At 49.4% G+C, this 18845-nt stretch overlaps 1 protein-coding gene and 1 pseudogene across 3 annotated transcripts in view; both read left to right on the forward strand.

Moving 5' to 3' along the window:
* Positions 1–18845, forward strand: part of LOC135900072 (TOX high mobility group box family member 4-like) — a 761125-nt gene that overhangs the window by 535770 nt on the left and 206510 nt on the right. Inside the window, exon 2 of one of the 3 annotated variants that reach the window (XM_070526897.1) lies at positions 10066–10230. The exons of the other annotated variants lie outside the window; for them this stretch is intronic. Coding sequence (XP_070382998.1) covers positions 10066–10230 — 165 coding nt within the window. The remainder of the gene's footprint in view (positions 1–10065; positions 10231–18845) is intronic. 3 annotated transcript variants of the gene reach the window in all.
* On the forward strand, positions 650–3070 carry LOC135900086 (lissencephaly-1 homolog; annotated as a pseudogene).

Here is an 18845-nt window from a genome sequence, read left to right on the forward strand (position 1 = left end):
CTTCGGTAGGAATGCCTAAATAAGAAGCGATTACAAAAAAAAAATTACTAGTCATATGCGGCAACAGTTAGAATTCACGATGATGGTGCATGTATTTCTTAAAGCTGTACTTTGACAGACGTTCTCCAAATGCAGGGAAGGCTGTTGAGACTAGTATTATAAGTTCGGGGGATTATTGATGTCGCGGGATCGAATCCCGGCCACTGCGGCCGCATTTCGATGGAGGCGAAATGCGAAAACACCCGTGTACTTAGATTTAGGTGCACGTTAAAGAACCCCAGGTGGTCAAAAATTTCGAGAGTCCTTCACTGCGGCGTGCCTAATAATCAGAAGGTGGTTTTGACGCGTAAAACCCCATAATAATAATAAGAAGAAGAATGTTAGTGCAATGTCGTCACCCAAGTGTCCTGTTCGCCGAGCGTCCATGCTTAATGATAATAATAATATAATAGAAATAATAACGTTATAATAACATTAATATAGTAATACTTATAATAATAATAAATAAAATATCGTTATAGATTGCATTTAACGCGTGTTCGAAGCGTTTACTTGAGGGTCCTATGCGATGGAACAGGGGAGCTTTTTTGTCACACTCCTTGTGATGCACATATTTTGGGCTTTGTGCGCATGGTTCGGGTAAACTCCGAATGGCTCCCTCCTGGTCAGTTGTTCCAATGATGACCCGGTGGTTCGTGTGTGCGTGGTGGGCGCCAAGGAGTGCAAACTGGAGCTTCGGGAGCATGACGACCACGTGGCGGAGTGCATGACGTGGGCGCCCGAGAGCGCCCACCCGCACCTGAGTGGCAACGCCAGTGGAGACAGCAACAGGCGGCCGGCCGGCAGCGGTACTGGCAGGGCCCAGGGCGCGGGACCCTTCCTGGCTCACGGGACAAGACCATCAAGCTGTGGGACGTCAGCACAGGCCTGGCCATCTTCACCCTGGTGTGCCAGGACAACTGTGTGCGTGGTGTCAAGTTCCATCCCGGCGGCAAGCACCTGCTGAGCTGCTCGGATGACAAGACGTTGCGCGTCTGGGAGCGTTGCTGCAAGGCCCTCGAGGCATACTCACACTTTTGCACCTCGTTCGATTTCCACCAAACGGCGCCGTACGTGGGGACTGGCAAGCGTCGAAGAGACGGTCAAGGTGTGGGAATGCCGCTAATGCCACACACCGCCGTGAGCGTTGCGTGACACACTGCTCGCCGAGTAGCCTCGACCGACCGCAGCAGCAGTCCCTCCTGTAGACAAGCCTCGGCAATGACTCAGCTCATTCCTCCCGAGTCTCTTCCGCTGCTCCACTGCACACCAGCATTTTTGCACGCCAACATGTTGTCGCAATGCTGGCGACAACAGCCTTGCTGCCGCCTCCACCACCACCACCACAACCCTCTTCTACCCTCTTCTACCCTTCCTGCTCTGGCTTGTTGCACGCCAGCTGTTCACAACCACCACTCCAGATTACTGCTGCTTCTGCTGCCTCGACTACTGCTGTTGCTGCTGTTGCAATGCCGCATTGTTTATACACGTCACTGCCCGACGCACTAAGTGGCTCGGGAGCGCAGGATTTTGCCTACGTTTCAAGTGGACGCCATGTTTGGTGTTGAGGGCACCGTCTGTCCAGAAATTTCTTTTTTTACTTCGTTGTCAGCCAGGGTGCCCCTGTGCCGTCTTCTGTTTCGGTTTTTAGTTTCAGGTATCTTGGGAGCTCTTTGCTGGAGGCAGACAGTCCCATGCGCGTTACGGATGTTACTGGAGTCTATTTGGCAATTCGAAAGGTGGTTTGTGGGGATAGGGGTAGAGGGTAGCACTGCTACGGCGACACTGCGCTGCACAGTCTGCAGGATTTCGAAATTGTTGCCATGCTCCGTCAGCGTTTTCAGGGCTTTCTGGAGAAACGAGTCTGTGGCGGTGAGAGAGAGACCCTGTGTTTGTTTACGGTTCGGTTGTGCGATTGCTGCAGACTGTGAGCAGCGAGATGATGCCGGTGGCTCCGATGATGATGATGGCGGAGTTCCCATACTGCCCCTCCCTCTGCGAAGTCGACGATGGCATGGTCACACGGCGGCTTGCAGCGACGGCACCGCATCTGCGGTGGTGGGCAAACCTTGCAAAATGCTGCACCAAACGAGGATCAGTGGAACAGGCAACGTCCGAGTCACCAAGGTTTTCCAGGAACCCGATGGCCCTAAACCTGGCTGTCTTCCCGGACATACGCTTCGCGAAGATGCGGCGGACCAGGTGGTGGAACCTCCGAGTTGTCGAGGTCTTGCAGGAACCAGAAGGCCCTAAACCATTCCCGGAGGCATACCTGGCTTGGTCTTCGTCCTCTACCTCGTTCTGACGAGTGTACGCAGCAGGTCGTCGGAAGTAGCAGCCGCCCGCTCGCTGCCATTACACCACACAGAGACCACACGGCACCGCAGCATGCAGTTAACAGGACGGGAAGATCGCAGGTGATGATGGTCGTCGCTCGAACGGTGCCGCTTCCACTACTGTTGGCAACCGACCTCAAGCGCCTATGAGGTTCTCAGCTCACGAGGACGACGCGCCGTTCCTGTGCTCAGCTTCGCCACCCGACGAGGGCTTCTTCCGAGCGATTTTCTTCAACAGCTTGCCTTTGCATGCCTCGGCGGCTCCCTTACGGTCAACGGTCAAGTCGTCGTCGCTCTCCAACGTCTCCGAGTCGCTGGACGTGTTCGCACCGCCAAGTTTGGAGCCAAGCGTGGTCTCCGTGCTTCGACAACTTGTCGCGTTGACGCAGTAACCGCGCCGGCAGGTCCCTTCTCCAGCGGTGGCGCTGGGAGCTTCAGCAGCGCGTAGGAGACCGCTCCGCCCCTTTGTCCGATGCCAGAGCCGATGACGGTTACAGAGGAAGAGCTGCCAGAAGCGCCCCTCAGCTAACGCCGGAGCTGCAGCTCGCACCACGGAGATGGTCACGCGCCAGACCAGGCAGGCGTCGCTACTGGCCGTGGAACGGGCTCCGCTGGCCTTCCCCACGATCATGGTCCGTCCCGGAACGCAGCCGGGGCCTTACGTTACGGGCGCCAATGTGGGGCGCGGTCCCTCAGTCCACGCCATTAGGCCCTAGTCCTGGCAGGCCGCGCGCTGCAGAGCGCTCGCGGAGCTTGTCTTGTCTTGTCTTGTGTCCCAAACAGTGGCGCGTACCCACTATGGGGGATTGGCCAAGAAGCAGGCGGTTTTCCGTATGGTTAGAAGTAGAGAGAAACTAGATTTTTATAGTGGAGCGTGGGACGATAGTACTGTAATTTAGAAGGGTAATAAATATTGTTAGGAATTCCGATAAAATAAGTAAACGTAAAGAAATGAAATAATTTAAATTATGGATAATTTTAGAAATTCAGCAAGGTACTCTTTTTGTGTCTCTAATAAAATTGTAAACTGCCAGAAAAGCATCCCTGTGGCTGGATCCCAGTGAAGTCGCGCCAAAAGAAAGAATGGTTGGTGAGGTTAGCGAGAGGTCACGTTTGGTAAATGAGTATTCTAATAGTTTTCTTTGTCTTAGAAAGCGGCGGCACGAGAGAAAGTAATGTTCAATAGTTTCAGGTTCACTGCAAAAAGAGCACTGCGAGACCAGACCTGTGTAAGTAAAAATTTAGAGGAGGTATGCGACTTCTCAATTTTGTAAAAGAAACTTCCAATTGAGCTTCGAACCACCGCTCGCGCTCTCCAGACTCTTCGTCCTCTCCTTCTTCGACTGCTGGCTCCGATGCCGGCGTTCCGATGATGCCGGTGGATCCGACGATAATGATGATGGCGGAGCACCCATAGTGCACTTTAATTTACCCGTGTTGTACTACGTCGTGAAAAGATGGAGCTCTGTGTGCGAATGAGAGGGAAAGCTCTTTATTGAATATCTGAGTGGTTAACCAGCGTACGTATACATGTTACTCTGCAAGGAATGGGACGGAGTGCGAAGTGCGGCAACTTCCACTGTTGCTATCTTTGTTATGTAGACGATGTTCTGACTCATACAGGAAGATTACCCTGTAGGAGACAAGAAGGATAATTCAGGTTTCGTGTTCTTTTTCATCCCATCTCATCACTCGCCGTGCCAACTTTCCTGCTCTTGCGTAAACAGCGCCGTGCGCGGGCCATTCACGGATGCTTACGAAACGAAGAGAAATGCAACGAATAGAATTGTTGTGACGCCCAACACGGAGTGAGGGACGTGAATTGTTTTGTAGCGCCTGCAATTTACCTTATAGGCTGGTCTGACTTTCAGAGAAGGGCCGTAATGTAGGCATCATTCGTTTCGTGTCAAGCAAGCGTCATGTTTCATACTAAGGCGCTCCGCTATTTCCAAATTCGTATTTAAGACGCTCACATTACCCGCCCAAGAAATCATCGTTTATTCGTAAATCACACACACACACACACACACACACACACACACACACACACACACACACACACACACACACACACACACACACACACACACACACACATATATATATATATATATATATATATATATATATATATATATATATATATGTGGCTAGGTTTCTGCGAGGCACCTTTATCTGTTTTAAGCTTACCATGTTAGCATTGACTTTTCGTGGCTGGTGGTCCGCGAGATCATTTCCCGTGCGCTGTCAAAGACGTGGCCGGAGGGACACACAAAGAATCACACCGCAACCTTTGTTATACCGGACGCAGCATTCAACTCTAAGTTACTACATCCGTTTTTATCTCAGCGCTTTTTATCTTTCTTCCTGCGTCTGGGATTCCGCATTAGAAGAGGAGGAGGTCACTCTTTTTTCTTCCTTTTCCCGCGCTTCCCGCGGACCAAACTGCTGCGTTGGCGTTCATGAGCACGTTTCCATGTTATTTAACTTTTTCTCTGTTTGTTTCGTTGCAGTCTGCAGTCGATCGTGCTCCCCGCGAAGGGAGGATTGTAGCTTAATGTTCTCGTCTTTATTCATGATTTTTTCATTTGCGAAAAAGTCGTGAGTGTCTCTCGGGAGAGAGAGAGAGAGATTGCCTTCGCGTCTGGCCAGCGCGTGGAATTCCTGGGGCTTCTGCGACGCACGTGCTGCGTTTTATTTTTCGGGGTGTCTTTTTCTCACTGCGTTTTCTCGCTATAGATTTGGCGCTGCGCCTTCCTATTTTACAGCAGCTGCTTTTGAGACCGCTTATTACTCTGTGGGTGACATTGTCGGTACCCTGCTCTATCGAGCGACATCACAATCTGTCTACGGTTGCCTTATGACGCGTCTATGCGTTATGGTTGTGTATTCGCTTCTTAGTAAAGTTGCATTAAAGAAATTAACAGGCCTACGCAGCTCACGCAGCACAGTCACAGCGTAAGCTGGAGAAGCGGCTCCATAGGAACTCCATTTTCGGCAGCACGCACTAGAGGCTCTTCGCAGCGAAGTCTCTTGCGTCGTTTTCGCGAGAACAAACTGAACTGTCCGCCCGCCATCGACGGTGAGCTGCGGACTGTGCTGCTCTCTGCACTGCGGTCTGTTAAGCCCGAGGTTGTCTGGTTGCAGCCGCGCGCGTAGATCTACGATTCGCTTCTTCAGCAGCGGTTCGTACCTTGCGAGGAGGCGCCGTAACGTGTACCGAAGAGTAAACACAGGTAACGAGGCTACGCGGCGCACATGTCACATCTCTTGACACATGGCACGGTACGATGCAACTGCTACATGTCGTGACACCTGGTCGAACGCAACGCAGCTGGAATGAAAATTCACGCAGAAACTCCTGCAGTATGTCTAAGTAGGCGCAAAATGTGCCACTTACCTCAACGCAGTCCGGTGTCATTATCAATGTTATGAAACTTGATCCGACTTGTATAAACGACAGCGCTGCGGCGACACAAACTACTTGCGGACAGCAGCGCAATGTGAATTGATGAGGCAAGCAAACTACTGTAGGGGGCGGCGCCAGGTAAGCTGATCGCGTTCCGATCACTGTAAGCCGTTGTCGCACTTTAGCACCTTATGCATACGCGTCGAACCATTATCAACCGTGACCAATCGTGCTCCGGCGGCGGCTGCGGGTGGTGCGTCCGCCGTCGAAAGCGATCTTCAAAGCGATCTGCGATGGGGACACAGTGCACCGAGTGCTGATAGCTTCGTGCGCACTGTGTTCTTACCCCTTAGTTCGCGTTGAAGCGATAGGCAACGCGAAGGTTAATTCGCTCGCTGTTGCGGGCCTTATATTGAAATCGATCGCCTTACATGATGGATGGACGGACGGACGTCTTTCCTCGTTGGATAGGCATAGAAATGCTTACGCATTTGAAAGTTTGCACGTTTCGACGCTCTGCGTCGCGCGTCGAACATCGCGTGATATTTTAGATGTGATGCAAGTCACCCAGATCGTCTCGGCGAGTTGGTCTGGGTCAACCTGCCTTCTGACTCGACCCGATCGCGTCTAGTTGTTGCCGGTCAAAATGGCACTAATGTAGACTTACTCGGTTATGGTTTGGTTGGAGGGAGAATACAACTCACGTGAGGTAAGGTGTTTCGTTTGTTTACGAATCATGACATGTCCACAGCGCTTGCTTTGGATTGGATTAGATTGCTCGGACGTGTTCGGGGAGCTTAATTTAGGGTGTTCGCTAGCAAATTTAGCGATCGACAGGTTTAACTGTGATATTTTGTTTAGGTTTTAGTTACTGTGGCTGACGTCGTAGTTCGTCGCACATAGTAGTTTATCAGTGTGTCCGAAAGTATATAGCACTCGGGGTCACAGCTGTCTGTAAATCTTGTTAGGATGTGTGCAGTAAGCAGCACGTATCCTGTAAATAGGGCTTTGTAAATAAGGCGATCGCCCTGTTTGCTTACTGTGAATTAAGTTCAATTGCCTTTGAACTTCGTTTCTTTTTTGTCAATTTCTTTGCGACAAAAAACTAATTCGTCTTGCCTCACCGACGCCGACTATTCGTTTGCCGGCACTTCTAGAGAGCCTACTTTGTTCACGAGGCACGATGCGTTTTCCTAACAGAGCTGTTTGATGTGCACCTTCCCTCTGTATACCAGCCGTAGTGACTCTCAAATGTGATTACCTTTTTAAAGCAAGGTTATTTCTGCATTAACATCAGCCTTGCTTCCTGTAGGTAAGACCCGACGAACGGGGAATCTGTATGATAGAATGAAGTGCTTAGCGCAGTACGAATATATTCACACAGCCTTCCTTTAATCGCTGAACTTGAATAATTACACCGCACGTCCTTGTGCAGCACCTGTTCTCCCTCGGAAGAGGCTGTCTGTAAAGGCCTCGGGTGGCCTTGCTCACGTTTTGCGACGCGCATGTTTGCGCCCTTGGAAGATGGCGAAGTTTCAAACTGGGCCTGGGAAAAAAAAAAAGCCTATTGGTTGCACTCTCAGGGACACTGGCTAATGAGCGCTGCCTGAATGCTGTTGTAATTCGCTTCGGGCGGAACAAGTGCGGGCGCCCCACCCGGTATTCATGTCGCCATAGCGACCCATCAATGTGTTCGTTGCGGCGGGAAGTCATCGGATCGCCCGTTTTACCCTTATAAGGCTGACATGAAGTTCAGGACTGCTAACGTTCGGTGAGAAAAAAGAAAACGCGAAATAATCATTAGACAGAGGCCTCGATTCATAAAGCATTTCGTACGCAACAGCGGTTCGCAAGTACGAGGCTCGCCATTCGTGATGAAAAAAAGTGATATGATAGCGATGGCGCCGGCCAATAGACGATGTCACGACGAGTCTTACTATGCCAGCGCTACCTCGAAATGCGCTGATTAGCGTATAGTTCTTGGCTATAGCTGACGAGCAGCTACATGAAAATTTATATAATAGGAAAGGGTTGGGGAAACGCACCCTCCCCGCCCCCTTCCCCCTTTCATTTTCGCCCTACTGTTTCATTAGAAAAACACACAGTTGCCTGCTCTTCGGCATCCCCCTCAAGGTTACCTTGAATCCAAGTACAGCGGAAACGCGGCGTGGACTACTTGGCTCCGGCAGGGAACGTGCACGTGCGCTCGGAATGTGGCGAGATCGATCTATTTAAAAGCGCTTCGTGTGTACGAAAATCTGTGTGCATACTACATGGATACGGTTCGAGGATCTTTCAGTGACGGGGAAGATGGGTCGTTATTTACGTTCCCTGTATATGAGATGTTGGAATGTATCTGGCAGTGGTGGTGATGATGTTGTAGCAGGCAGGGTTAACCTGGCATACATAGCCGGCAATTACTCCGCCTCAGCTTCCTATGAGTTGAGATCAGGAATGCGTCACCAGGTGTCGATGAGCCCCTTCTCTCGCGGGAAGGCAATCAGCAGTCGTGCCCTCTTCCTGATTGTCGCGGGCCCTTCGGTAAAAACGAGGTCTTCAAAGGTCCTGTGCATATAAGACCACCCTTTTACAGGCTGTCAGCCGTCGATTTTCTTTCTTTGTCGAACTGCGGGCATAACCAAATGAAATGTTCAGTGTCGCCGATATCACCATGCACAAAAGGCACAGAGCGGATAAGCACAACGTCCAGCCTTGAATAACAAAGCCGGGGTGTGCGCGGAGTCGGTTCAGATGCGGCACAACTGTGTCGCTTCCTCACACGTCTATGGGTCACACAAGCTTGATGTGGAGTCTTGTGGATCGCCCTAAAGGGATTACGAATTGCATCTTTAGAGTTCTGAAAAAGGCTTGGCGCTTTCACTTTTGGGACACGTGTCCGCGCTAGGCGGGCAAGAGCGTCAGTTTTTCTCGTTTCCTTCAATTCTTAGGTGAAATGGGATCCATTGAAATTTTACGTTAACTACCTTGCTCATTAGATCTTTAATCAGTGCCAGAGATTTCCTTGTAAACTCCTCTCGAGGTAGGTGACGTTGTAATCATTGTAACGCTGACTGTTAGTCCGTCATCACGACATCACGTGCAGGATAGGCCCGTATATATAGTTGTCGCAAAGCCGCGGTATTTGCGGCGCTTACTGTTGTAGACGAAACTACGCGATCCAGGCGCACTGACCATGTCACATCAAGGGAGGGTATGCAGAATGCCGCTGCGCAGTTATCAGTTTGTGCACTCACCGACCCGTCTGTACACACTTGTGAAGGGCTTTGAGAGGCTGTGATCACGTGGTCCAGTGCAAGAAATTTTGCTTCGCCAGTTGAAAAGGTACGATTTGCTGGTAGCTCGGGTACACTGAGGCTGGATAAGACCATGGCGAGTCTAGACGACTCCGTTTAGGCCATTCCAATCCTAAAAATCGCAAGGTGTTTAGCGCCGCATGGAAATAAATGGGAGCAAGTTCTTGCTTTTAGAAGCCAGAAAAGTGCCGTGCCTGCGAGGAACTCGCAGCATCTTACCACTGCGCCACGCGGAACGCGGCGTTATTGGTACATTTTGACCGTCTCAACAGTAAAAACTCAACAGTTTACATTTGTACGGTGATAGTCAAGGTGCGCTTTCACGCCACCACGTGAACTGGCGCCTCTCTATAGAAGAGCAAAAGTGTTGTTACTATCGACAAGTACTCCGTGATGTGCTAGAACAATGATTTTGCTTTACGATATCTATATCAGTTAAGAAAATCGGAAATAGAAAGCAACGACCGAAGTCGCTGTAAGGTTTGTTACTGCTAATTTCGACAGCTGTCTCTCGCTCTTTACACTTTTGAGCGCGCATATAATTTGTGCGTTCAGTGCAAAATAGCTACGTAAACATTGGTCGATAAGAGCTCATTTAGACATCGTACCGGTTTCTGACGGTAACGGCTATGCCAGAATACTGACACTCGAGCGAGACGGATTTTCACGCGGCTTTGTGGAAAAACCCAAAGCTTCTATTCCGCTTGGTAAAAGCTTATCCAATTTTTTCTAGGAAATTAATTAATATGTCAGCGTAACAAAAGGAGAAGTAGAAGAGACTCTGCTTCATTAGTAACCTTCTTGTTCAAAGCCGCCCGAGGAACTCCCGTCGCCAAGCGAAGTTCCTTTCTATGTACGTGATGGTGATATCAGTGGCAGCTGATATAGAATGCGGCGTGTTATCAGTACCTCGCGAACGGTGTAAATGTCTCGCTTTAGCCTTCTCTCTCTCTCTCTCTATTTGCAGGTAGGTGACGACTGCTGCTCCCTTTGGAGAAACAGAGGTACGAATAACTTTTCGGCCTCTATCCGCGATGCGGTCCGACGGCGCTCCTCACGACGTGGATCACAGACAGCATCCCGAAGACGCTGCATTTCAGTACGGCCGGTGACATCGACGACCGCATGCTGCGTATGTGCGGTCGTGATCCGGCTGGCCAGTAGGGGATGGGTGCAGAAGAACCGCTTTGCTTTGTCCGAAGGCAGTGTTATCATCGCTGTTGTCCGCGCATGCGACGCGGCTTGCAATGCGTCTGTGTACTGCATAGCAAAGTACAATGGTTGTGATAGCAATAGCTGCTGTAGGAACCTCACCTTATACCAAAAATTAGTTCTTAAAAATTGGCTGAGTAGCCATCTCTTGCTCCTAAACAGAATTTCCTGCTCCTAGCTCTTCCTCTTGCACCAGCGATAACCGACCATTACCATATATAGATATTATTGGCTCCGTCACTGTGTACAGTTTGGTTCTCTCCTCTGCGATAGTTGCCATCATCACATTCAAGGCATCCCTCCGGATAATGTCAACGGCTGCTGGATGCATCCAGCTCATGGCACGGCACTTTGTCCCATCACTGAGGACAAGCCATGGAAATGACCCGCCGAGGTTGCTCAGTGGCTATGGTGTTGGGCTGCTGAGCACGAGGTCGCGGGATCGAATCCCGGCCACGGCGGCCGCATTTCGATGGAGGCGAAATGGGAAAACACCCGTGTACTTAGCTTTAGGTGCACGTTAAAGAACCCCAGGTGGGCAAAATTTCCGGAGTCCTCCACTACGGCGTGCCTCATAATCAGAAAGTGGTTTTGACAAGTAAAACCCCATAATTTATATATTATAAGCCATGGAAATGGTCGGTAGTCTGAGATTTGAAGGCAAGACCAGTGCTCTAGCTACTAACTGAGCTCCATTCATTCATTCATGCATCATCCCTACGGCATGGACTACCATGGACAACTGAGGTTACCCACGTCTTGACCAAGACGTGACATAAAGTTATATTTCAATGGCTTGCCAGCCCCTGCGCCATCATGGGCGGTCCGACGGCCGACGACGCTGCCCGAACTGTTCGTGAGGACGACATACAGGAATCCATCTCACTATCAAGGACGGACGCAGCCCGAAAACTTTTCTTGTTTCTTTTATGTGGTGTGAGTGGAACACGCCAAGCTTTCAACACAACTGACTTCACTGCCTAGCCCCTTCAGCGCGACTTTGGCTCCCAAGTCGGTATGCTCCGGAAGAGAGACAACCCTTTTTTTTTTCAGCTGTAATTAGGAAGGACCTTTACAAAATATTTGGCTTTCCGATCTTCCCACTGCTACAGATAGTCTCGCAGTTTCGCTCGTGGTATGCCAGTGTGAGAAATAAAGAGCATAATTTTTTATCTACTATAAAGCGCGCGTTTTTAGGAGAGACGCGAATCAATATGGGCGTTTATTTTTTTATACATATCTTAAAAATTAATAATTTATTCTTTCTTGGCTTGTTCTGTTGAGTTTTGGCCGATTTGAGATTGTCGCGCTTTATACAGGCGCCTTGAAGTAGCGAAATGGAGTGCGCGTCTTTGCTTGCTGTTTCTCTTGTGCTGTTGCGCCGCACAACTTGGCTTAGAGCTTCGGCAGCGAGTCGCTGTCGTAATAGACGACGCGAATGTGGTATGCGTCGTTCATGCCGACTTGGTCGTGTCTTTCTTCGTAGAAATAAACAAGCTACGCGATGTCATAGAAATCGAAACCGGTGCCGAACTCGCCAGGACTACTTGGCGCAGTGGCACTTGGGCAGACCTAAAGTTGAAAAAAAATTCACGCAGAAGCTCCTCTGCGAGTTGTCTAAGTATGCGTAAGCATTGTGCCATTTGCTCGCCTCCACACAGCCCGGCATCATTATCAATGTTATAAAACTTGATCCGACCAGAATAAACGACAGCGCTACGGCGACATGACCTGCTGCGGACGGCGGCGTAAGGTGAATTGATGAGGCAAGGAGACTGCTGCAGGCGGTGACGCCAAATGCACTGATGACGTTCCGATCATTATAACCCGTTATCGCTCTTTAGCGCCTTATCCAGCCGCGTCAAACCATTACCAGACATGACCAACCATACTCCGGTGCCGGCTGCGTGTGGTGGCGGTAGAAACATTTATTGCCAAAGAGTACGCATTTGGGCTGGTTGGTTCATGATTACGAGCAATAAAAACAGCGCTAAACGACGGGACGAGTGAAGGGACACAGACAACGGCGCTGACTAACAACCAAAGTGTGTTTATTCCGTCAGTCAGCATATATATGCTCCGCCGCTATCTGAAACCACAGAATCTACAGGATAGGGCATGCGCAGGGGGAATGCAATTAATGTGATAAGAAGGCAATCTCCTTTGGAAGAAGAGAAATGGACGGGAGGCTTATACATGCATCACCACTAACGTGAATGTGGAAGGCTTCGGATATAAGGCGTGCGCGGTCATCACGATATTTTGACAGATAGGTTACACCTTCGAAGGATGGCTTTATTGCCAATGATATGGGTGGTGGGGGCCGAGTCTACATGACGCTTGGGTGGCCCCTTACTGGGAGGGGGCACCCGCGGCTGCGTGTGGTGCGTCCGCAGTCGAAAGCGATCTTGAAAGCGATCTGCGATGGAGAGGGACACAGTGCGGTGAGTGCTGATAGCTTCGTGCGTGCTGTGTTCTTGCCGCTCAGTTCGCGTTGAAGCGAGAGACAGCACGAAGGTTATTTCGCTCGCTGCTGCAGGTCCTCTCGTGAACGCGATCGTCTTACGAGACAGACGGACGTTTTGTCCTCGTTGGGTAGGCATAGAAATGCTTACGCATTTAAAACACAACAGGAAACTTGAGTCTGTCGTATTTTGGGACGTTCTGTTGTCTGACGTCGTGTAGTTTATGGTAAATATTTTATTGAAAAAATCACAGATAGCTCTTTAGGACTATGTAGACTTGTTAGTGTAAAACTAGAAAAAAAATGAAAAGTAAAAAAAAATTAAATTAAGAAAATATCAGGCGGAGATTTCAACTTACGACCTAACGCTTCTCAACCTAGCATCTCACCACTGCGCCATGCGGAACGCGACGTTATTGGTACATTTTGACCGTCTCAACAGTAAAAACTCAACAATTTACATTTGTGTACGGTAACAGTCAAGGTGCGATTTCACTCAGCCACGTCAACTGGCGCTGTCAGGATTGGGGGCTCAATCCCATCGCTCGTGGTCCTTTGCCAAGATTGGAGTACGACATGAATTCGAAGGTAGCTGGCCCATGCCGTCGTCCGTACGCTGAGGACGTCGATGAAGTGAAGAACTGCTTCTCATCGAGAACGAGGAATATGGGTTTATTTACAGAAATTAGATCAGTCTAACATGACTGCTTGAGAAAAAGAGTGTCAGTCCAACACGACTGCACGAGAGAAGTGAATCAGTCTAACATGACTGCTCAAGAGAAGTGTGTCAGTCTAACATGACTGCTCAAGAGAAGTGTGTCCAGCATTCGCACAACAACAGTTTTTATACACTCGGTCCGCCGGCCATACGAGGCGGCGACTGTTCGTTTACTCATCGCCAACTTGCTGCCGCTCCGCAGAACAGTTTACGTACACAAAGGCACACACATTCCGATGCCCAAACGACGGCGTTTGAGGGGTGCCGTTCCGGGAAGTATCGGTGCCAATCGTGGGTAGCTCGTTGTCTTGCGTCACGCCGAGGCATGGGAAGCACCAAAATACAGCTTTCCCGCGGCAGCTTGTCCATGCGTATCAGATCAGGTCCGCGCTGGAGAACTCCGGAACCATTGTTCGCACACCGAACTCGTTCCGTCACAATGTCGATGGGGCTGGTGGAAGGAGGCGGTTTTCAGCACAAAGGCCGCTTCTTCGAACGCCTCCTAGCTGCAGCGACGGTGAGGGGGAGATGCGCGTCGTGTCGCCTAGTTGTAACTGGGTGGCAATCTTGCCTTGCAGCTCGCCATTCTTAACAGTGGGGGATGCGCGTCGTGTCGCCCAGTCGTAACTGGGTGGCAATCTTGCCTTGCAGCTCGCCATTCTTAACAGCGCCTCCCTAGAGGAGCAAAAGTGATGTTACTATCTACAAATACTCCATGATGTGCTAGAACACTGATTTTGCTTTACGATATCTATATCAGTTAAGAAACTCGGAAATAGAAAGCAATGACCGAGGTCGCTGTAAGGTTTGTTACTGCTAATTTCGACAGCTGTCTCTCGCTCTTTACACTTTTCAGCGCGCATATAATTTGTGCGTTCAGTGCAAAATAGCTACGTAAACGTTGGTCGATAAGAGCTCATTTAGACATCGTACCGGTTTCTGAGGGTAGCGCCTATGCCAGAATACTAACACTCGAGCGAGACAGATTTTCACGCGGTTTTGTGGAAAAACCCAAAACTTCTATTCCGCTTGGTAATTTTTTCTAGGAAATTAATTAATATGTCAGCGTAACAATACGTGCGAGTTCCTTGCCTGTGTGTCACATCTTGCAAAATAAAACAAAACGGATACGCAGCCGTTGACGCAGATGTGTTGATTTAGATCGGCGGCCGATTTTAGGGAGAGCGGTAGGGCGTTTGTTTGTGTCGTGTCGCCACGGCGCAATTACCACAATTGGCCACGTCGACTTTAATACCGGTATCGGTGCTATCAGCCTTGCCGGATTCAGAGCACGTACCTTTGAACACCGCGTAAGAGAAAAGTACAGTGTACACCACCGATGCAAAACTGATATAAAATTCGAAAGCGTCGCGAAGGAAAGCGCTTCTGTCGCTTCGGCAGAACTTATGTCGTTGCTATAAAAAGTGGCACATTTCTAGCCCCGCGACAGAAAGCGTCTGTCATCGCGACAGAGAGTTCCTATTGCGACGTCAGAATCGTTGTCGTGATAGAAAGTTTTTGTTGCGACTTCAGCACTATTGATGTTGCGAAAGAATATAGAGTTATCGCTCAGCGGGTTTACGAGCCAGCGCGCCCAGCAGGCGAACGGTGACGGCAGCGGAGCGCCGCACGTAAAGAAGAGTTTAGTTTAACGATCCCTCGCTCGGTCGAGCGGATCGGGCGGAGTTGAGCGGATCGAGTTAGAACGGAGTAGAATGCATCGATGTCCTCCTCACCCGCCGCTCCGTACAGGGTGGAGGCAACTGCGGCGTCTTCTACGGCGTTGGGCACACGAATGGTGGATACACACGAGCGCCGGCAACGCGTCGGCGTCCGCCAAAGGCGTCTACTGTGGCGCCCGCCATTCGCGTGCCCAATACCGTAGTAGACGCCGCGGTTGCCTCCACCCTGTACAGATCAGCGGGCGAGGAGGACATCGAGGCACCCTACACTCTAAGAAAAATCCCGGGGAAAACGGGAGTAACTGCGCCGTTAGTCCTAAAAAGGGCGCTTTCGTCCCTCAAAGGACTAACTGCATGAATGTGCGTGCCGTGTGAAAATTTCGGAGAGTAAGTGTTTAGTCCCTGCTCGGAAAGAGAGCAATGGGAGGACGAACGCCAACAGTTACTCCCCAGGCACTTCGCTGTTTTCGTCCGTGTCATGGAGCGATGCGGCGAAAACGGTGTTGTCTATAAATTGTGAATGGTTCGAAGTTCGTGCATTGTCTATTGAACTACATGCAAAGCAGCACCTTGCCTCTTCGTGGAAAAATTACGTGAAACTTAAAACTGGAATGTGAAGAGGCATGCCCTTCGTGCGCACCCCATAAGTGAGCGATACACATTAAACGCGCAAGTCATTGATAGATGGCTAGATTTTCTTGGTCAACAGTACCCAAGTTCCTTCCGTTCCAAGGAGGTTGCGAACTGAAGCGATGTGTAGCTCAAACGGCACACGCTAAGCGACAGAGAAATTGCCCTTCTCTGTTGTCTTAGAGGTGCCCCGTTTGAGCTCGCTACACGTATCCATGGCGTAGTGCCTCAGTTTAAATCCCCCTAAGAATACTCGGGCTCAGTTCCTTTCGCAGTCGCTTATGGTTGCAAGTACACTCAACGTTAGACTCTCACTGCATAGCTTGCACAAAATACGGAGTCATTTTTATATTGCCGCAATTGCGTTCCCATGCTTAACCATGTCTAAATATCCCGTCTTCCCAAGCAAGCGGCGTGGTGAAGTTGTCACCTCTTTTGTTCGCAATATATCTAGAGGCTCTCTGTAAAAGAATTATTGATAGTCCGGATGTGCGAGGATTCAGCCTAGAAGGATGTGAGGTACGTTTATTAGCTTACGCTGATGATGTTGTTGTTTTCTGTGACGATAAGGAGAGTGTTCGAGCTACCATGACAATTATGCGTGAGTTTTGTGACATGACGGACAGCAATATAAACCTGAATAAGTGTGTCGGCTTGTGGCACGGCCGGTGGCAAACAGCGCCGCGTGTTTTTGAAGGTATGCAGTGGAAGCTCACGCCTGGGATTTATCTTGGTGTACCATTAGGCACACATCGAGACACTAAAGACTTATGGAATGGCAAAGTGCAGGAATTAAAAGCTCAAACTGATAAGTGGGCTGGACGTGACCTCTCTATATTTGCACGTGCGGCTATCAGCAGAATCTTCTTGGTGAGCAAGCTGTGGTATCTCATGCAAGTCCTGAGTTGTTCCCGATTCAACCTCAAGAAATTCCATAGAGTATTTGCTGTTTTTGTGTGGCAGTCTGAATATGAAAGAACAAGCAGGAACAACTTGTTTCGCAAGTTGGGTCAGGGGGGCTTGTCATTACCAAATTTATACTTAAAGCAACTGATTTCTACATTTTTGTTCTTACGAGACACGACAAATCCTTTCTTACGAACAGTTATCCAAGTCCGATTGAGCAATGCCTTACCTAACTTTGTTGTCTCGATGAGGGAGGGTGGGTGTTACGCAACGAGTAAATTTTTACGTGAGGTGGTCGCAGCATTTAGATTTTTACACCACCACTTTTCCACAGAATATTTGGCTGCAGTCAGTCGTAAGCGGATAAGCTCGGATTTAATAGATATTATGTTCCCAGAACCATTATATCGATTAATGTACCGCGAAGGCCAAGGGAAAGATGTCCTAAAACGTGTGAAGCGTATGATTGTACCAGGGGGAGTGAAAACATTCTTTTTTAAACTACATACTAATACCTTGCCTGTTAAAACATGGCTAGAAGAAAGAGGGGACTATTTACCATGGGGGACTAACTGTTTGATTTGCAAGAAACCAGAAACTATAGAACACGTTTTTCTGGACTGTTGGAGTGCGGTCTTCTTTTGGGATATTATGCAAAGAACTATTAAAAAAGAATTGCCGTTAACAGCTCATGGTATCCGTTACCTATCCACAGAGCAAGACAGTATACCTTATGACATGTTCTTTCTTCTCGGCCTTCACAGTATCTGGAGAAACCGCATGGCTGTAAGGAATTGCGATATAAATGTGAGAACAGTAAACTCATATTTTGCTGAGAATATCAGTAAACTGCGCGAAGTTTTTCAGAAGTTAGCGTATGACGATGATCTGTTGTCATTGATGGATGCCCTTGCCAAAATGAAAGTTTTGTAATCTAAACCGCAAGCTTCAAGCGCAGCGGTGGGAACGTGAATATTGTCAAATGGTGGGAGCAGTATGTATTGATGTATTTGTTGATTGTCTGGAAATAAAGAAAAAAAAAGCGGCGTGGTGAAGTGGTCAGAGTACCTGACTTGTGACCGAGAGGACGTGAGTTCGAATCCTGCTCTCGCGCACGCTTTTTTTTTTCAGCTCGTTAATTTTTTTTATTAGGGTATAAATGCCTTATTTAATTCCAACTTTGTGGAACATCGGAACGAATTACAGTTACTCCCTTGAGGACCATCGGGCAGGAGCAACTGTTAGTCCCCGAAGGATTACGCGCGTGGGGAGTAACAGTTCATCCCATGTCAGTTCGTCACCAAAAGGACTAATGGTTGTGGCAAATCAGTTAGTCCCCAAAAGGACTAACCTCCCTACCCCTTTTAGTCCTTTTTTTCTTAGAGTGTAGAACGCAGTAAAGTCCCTCTATTTTTAGAATGGAGTAGAACCTTGCTGCTACACCTGTCGAACAAAAGGGGTCTCTTCGACTTTCCACTTCTGGCTACTTGCAGGCTGCCAGAGCCAGCCAGAGCGCCTTCGTTTTTCTCGGGTTGATCCGCCCACCTCGCCACGCACTTCCGTCGGGCGTTCGTTTTACTCGTGCTGGATGGTTCTGGCTAACCGCGGGCTGCCAGAACCAACCAGGACGATTTTGATCTGGCTGCTCTCTGCAAGTTCTCTTGCTAGCAGACGACTAAAAGAGGCCATGGGCGCTCGCCGCCATCTTTGTGGGGACTTGACGGATTGCAACGCGGGCGCTTTAGGACTTAAATTTGCCTCGCTCAGCCAAGTGTCTACGATCACCTTCGGATTTCCTTACTTCTAGCGTTATCTTCTTAGGTTCTAACGCACCGTTCCGCCTTGCGAGGCGGTGCGATACGAGCGGCGGTGAACCATTTGGAGCTTTTTTGTGTGTATGCGTGCGTCTCCCATGAAGGCTTCTTCCCGGCGGTGATCGGCGCTCCGCGCTCTCATGCGTGCATCCTATCTGTACCGTGTTCCGCGCAAGTTGTAGGCGCTCATTCAAACGCATTACGGTGCATATTCAGTTCATCTTTCTCTGATGGTGTTCCTTTTCACATACCTCGCGTATGTACACAGCGACATCTTCTTTTCTCAGCAGTTAGTGAAGGCATTGCAGCTAGCCCGTATTC

This window comes from Dermacentor albipictus, chromosome 1 (assembly GCF_038994185.2).
Source record: "Dermacentor albipictus isolate Rhodes 1998 colony chromosome 1, USDA_Dalb.pri_finalv2, whole genome shotgun sequence".
Taxonomy (NCBI): domain Eukaryota; kingdom Metazoa; phylum Arthropoda; class Arachnida; order Ixodida; family Ixodidae; genus Dermacentor; species Dermacentor albipictus.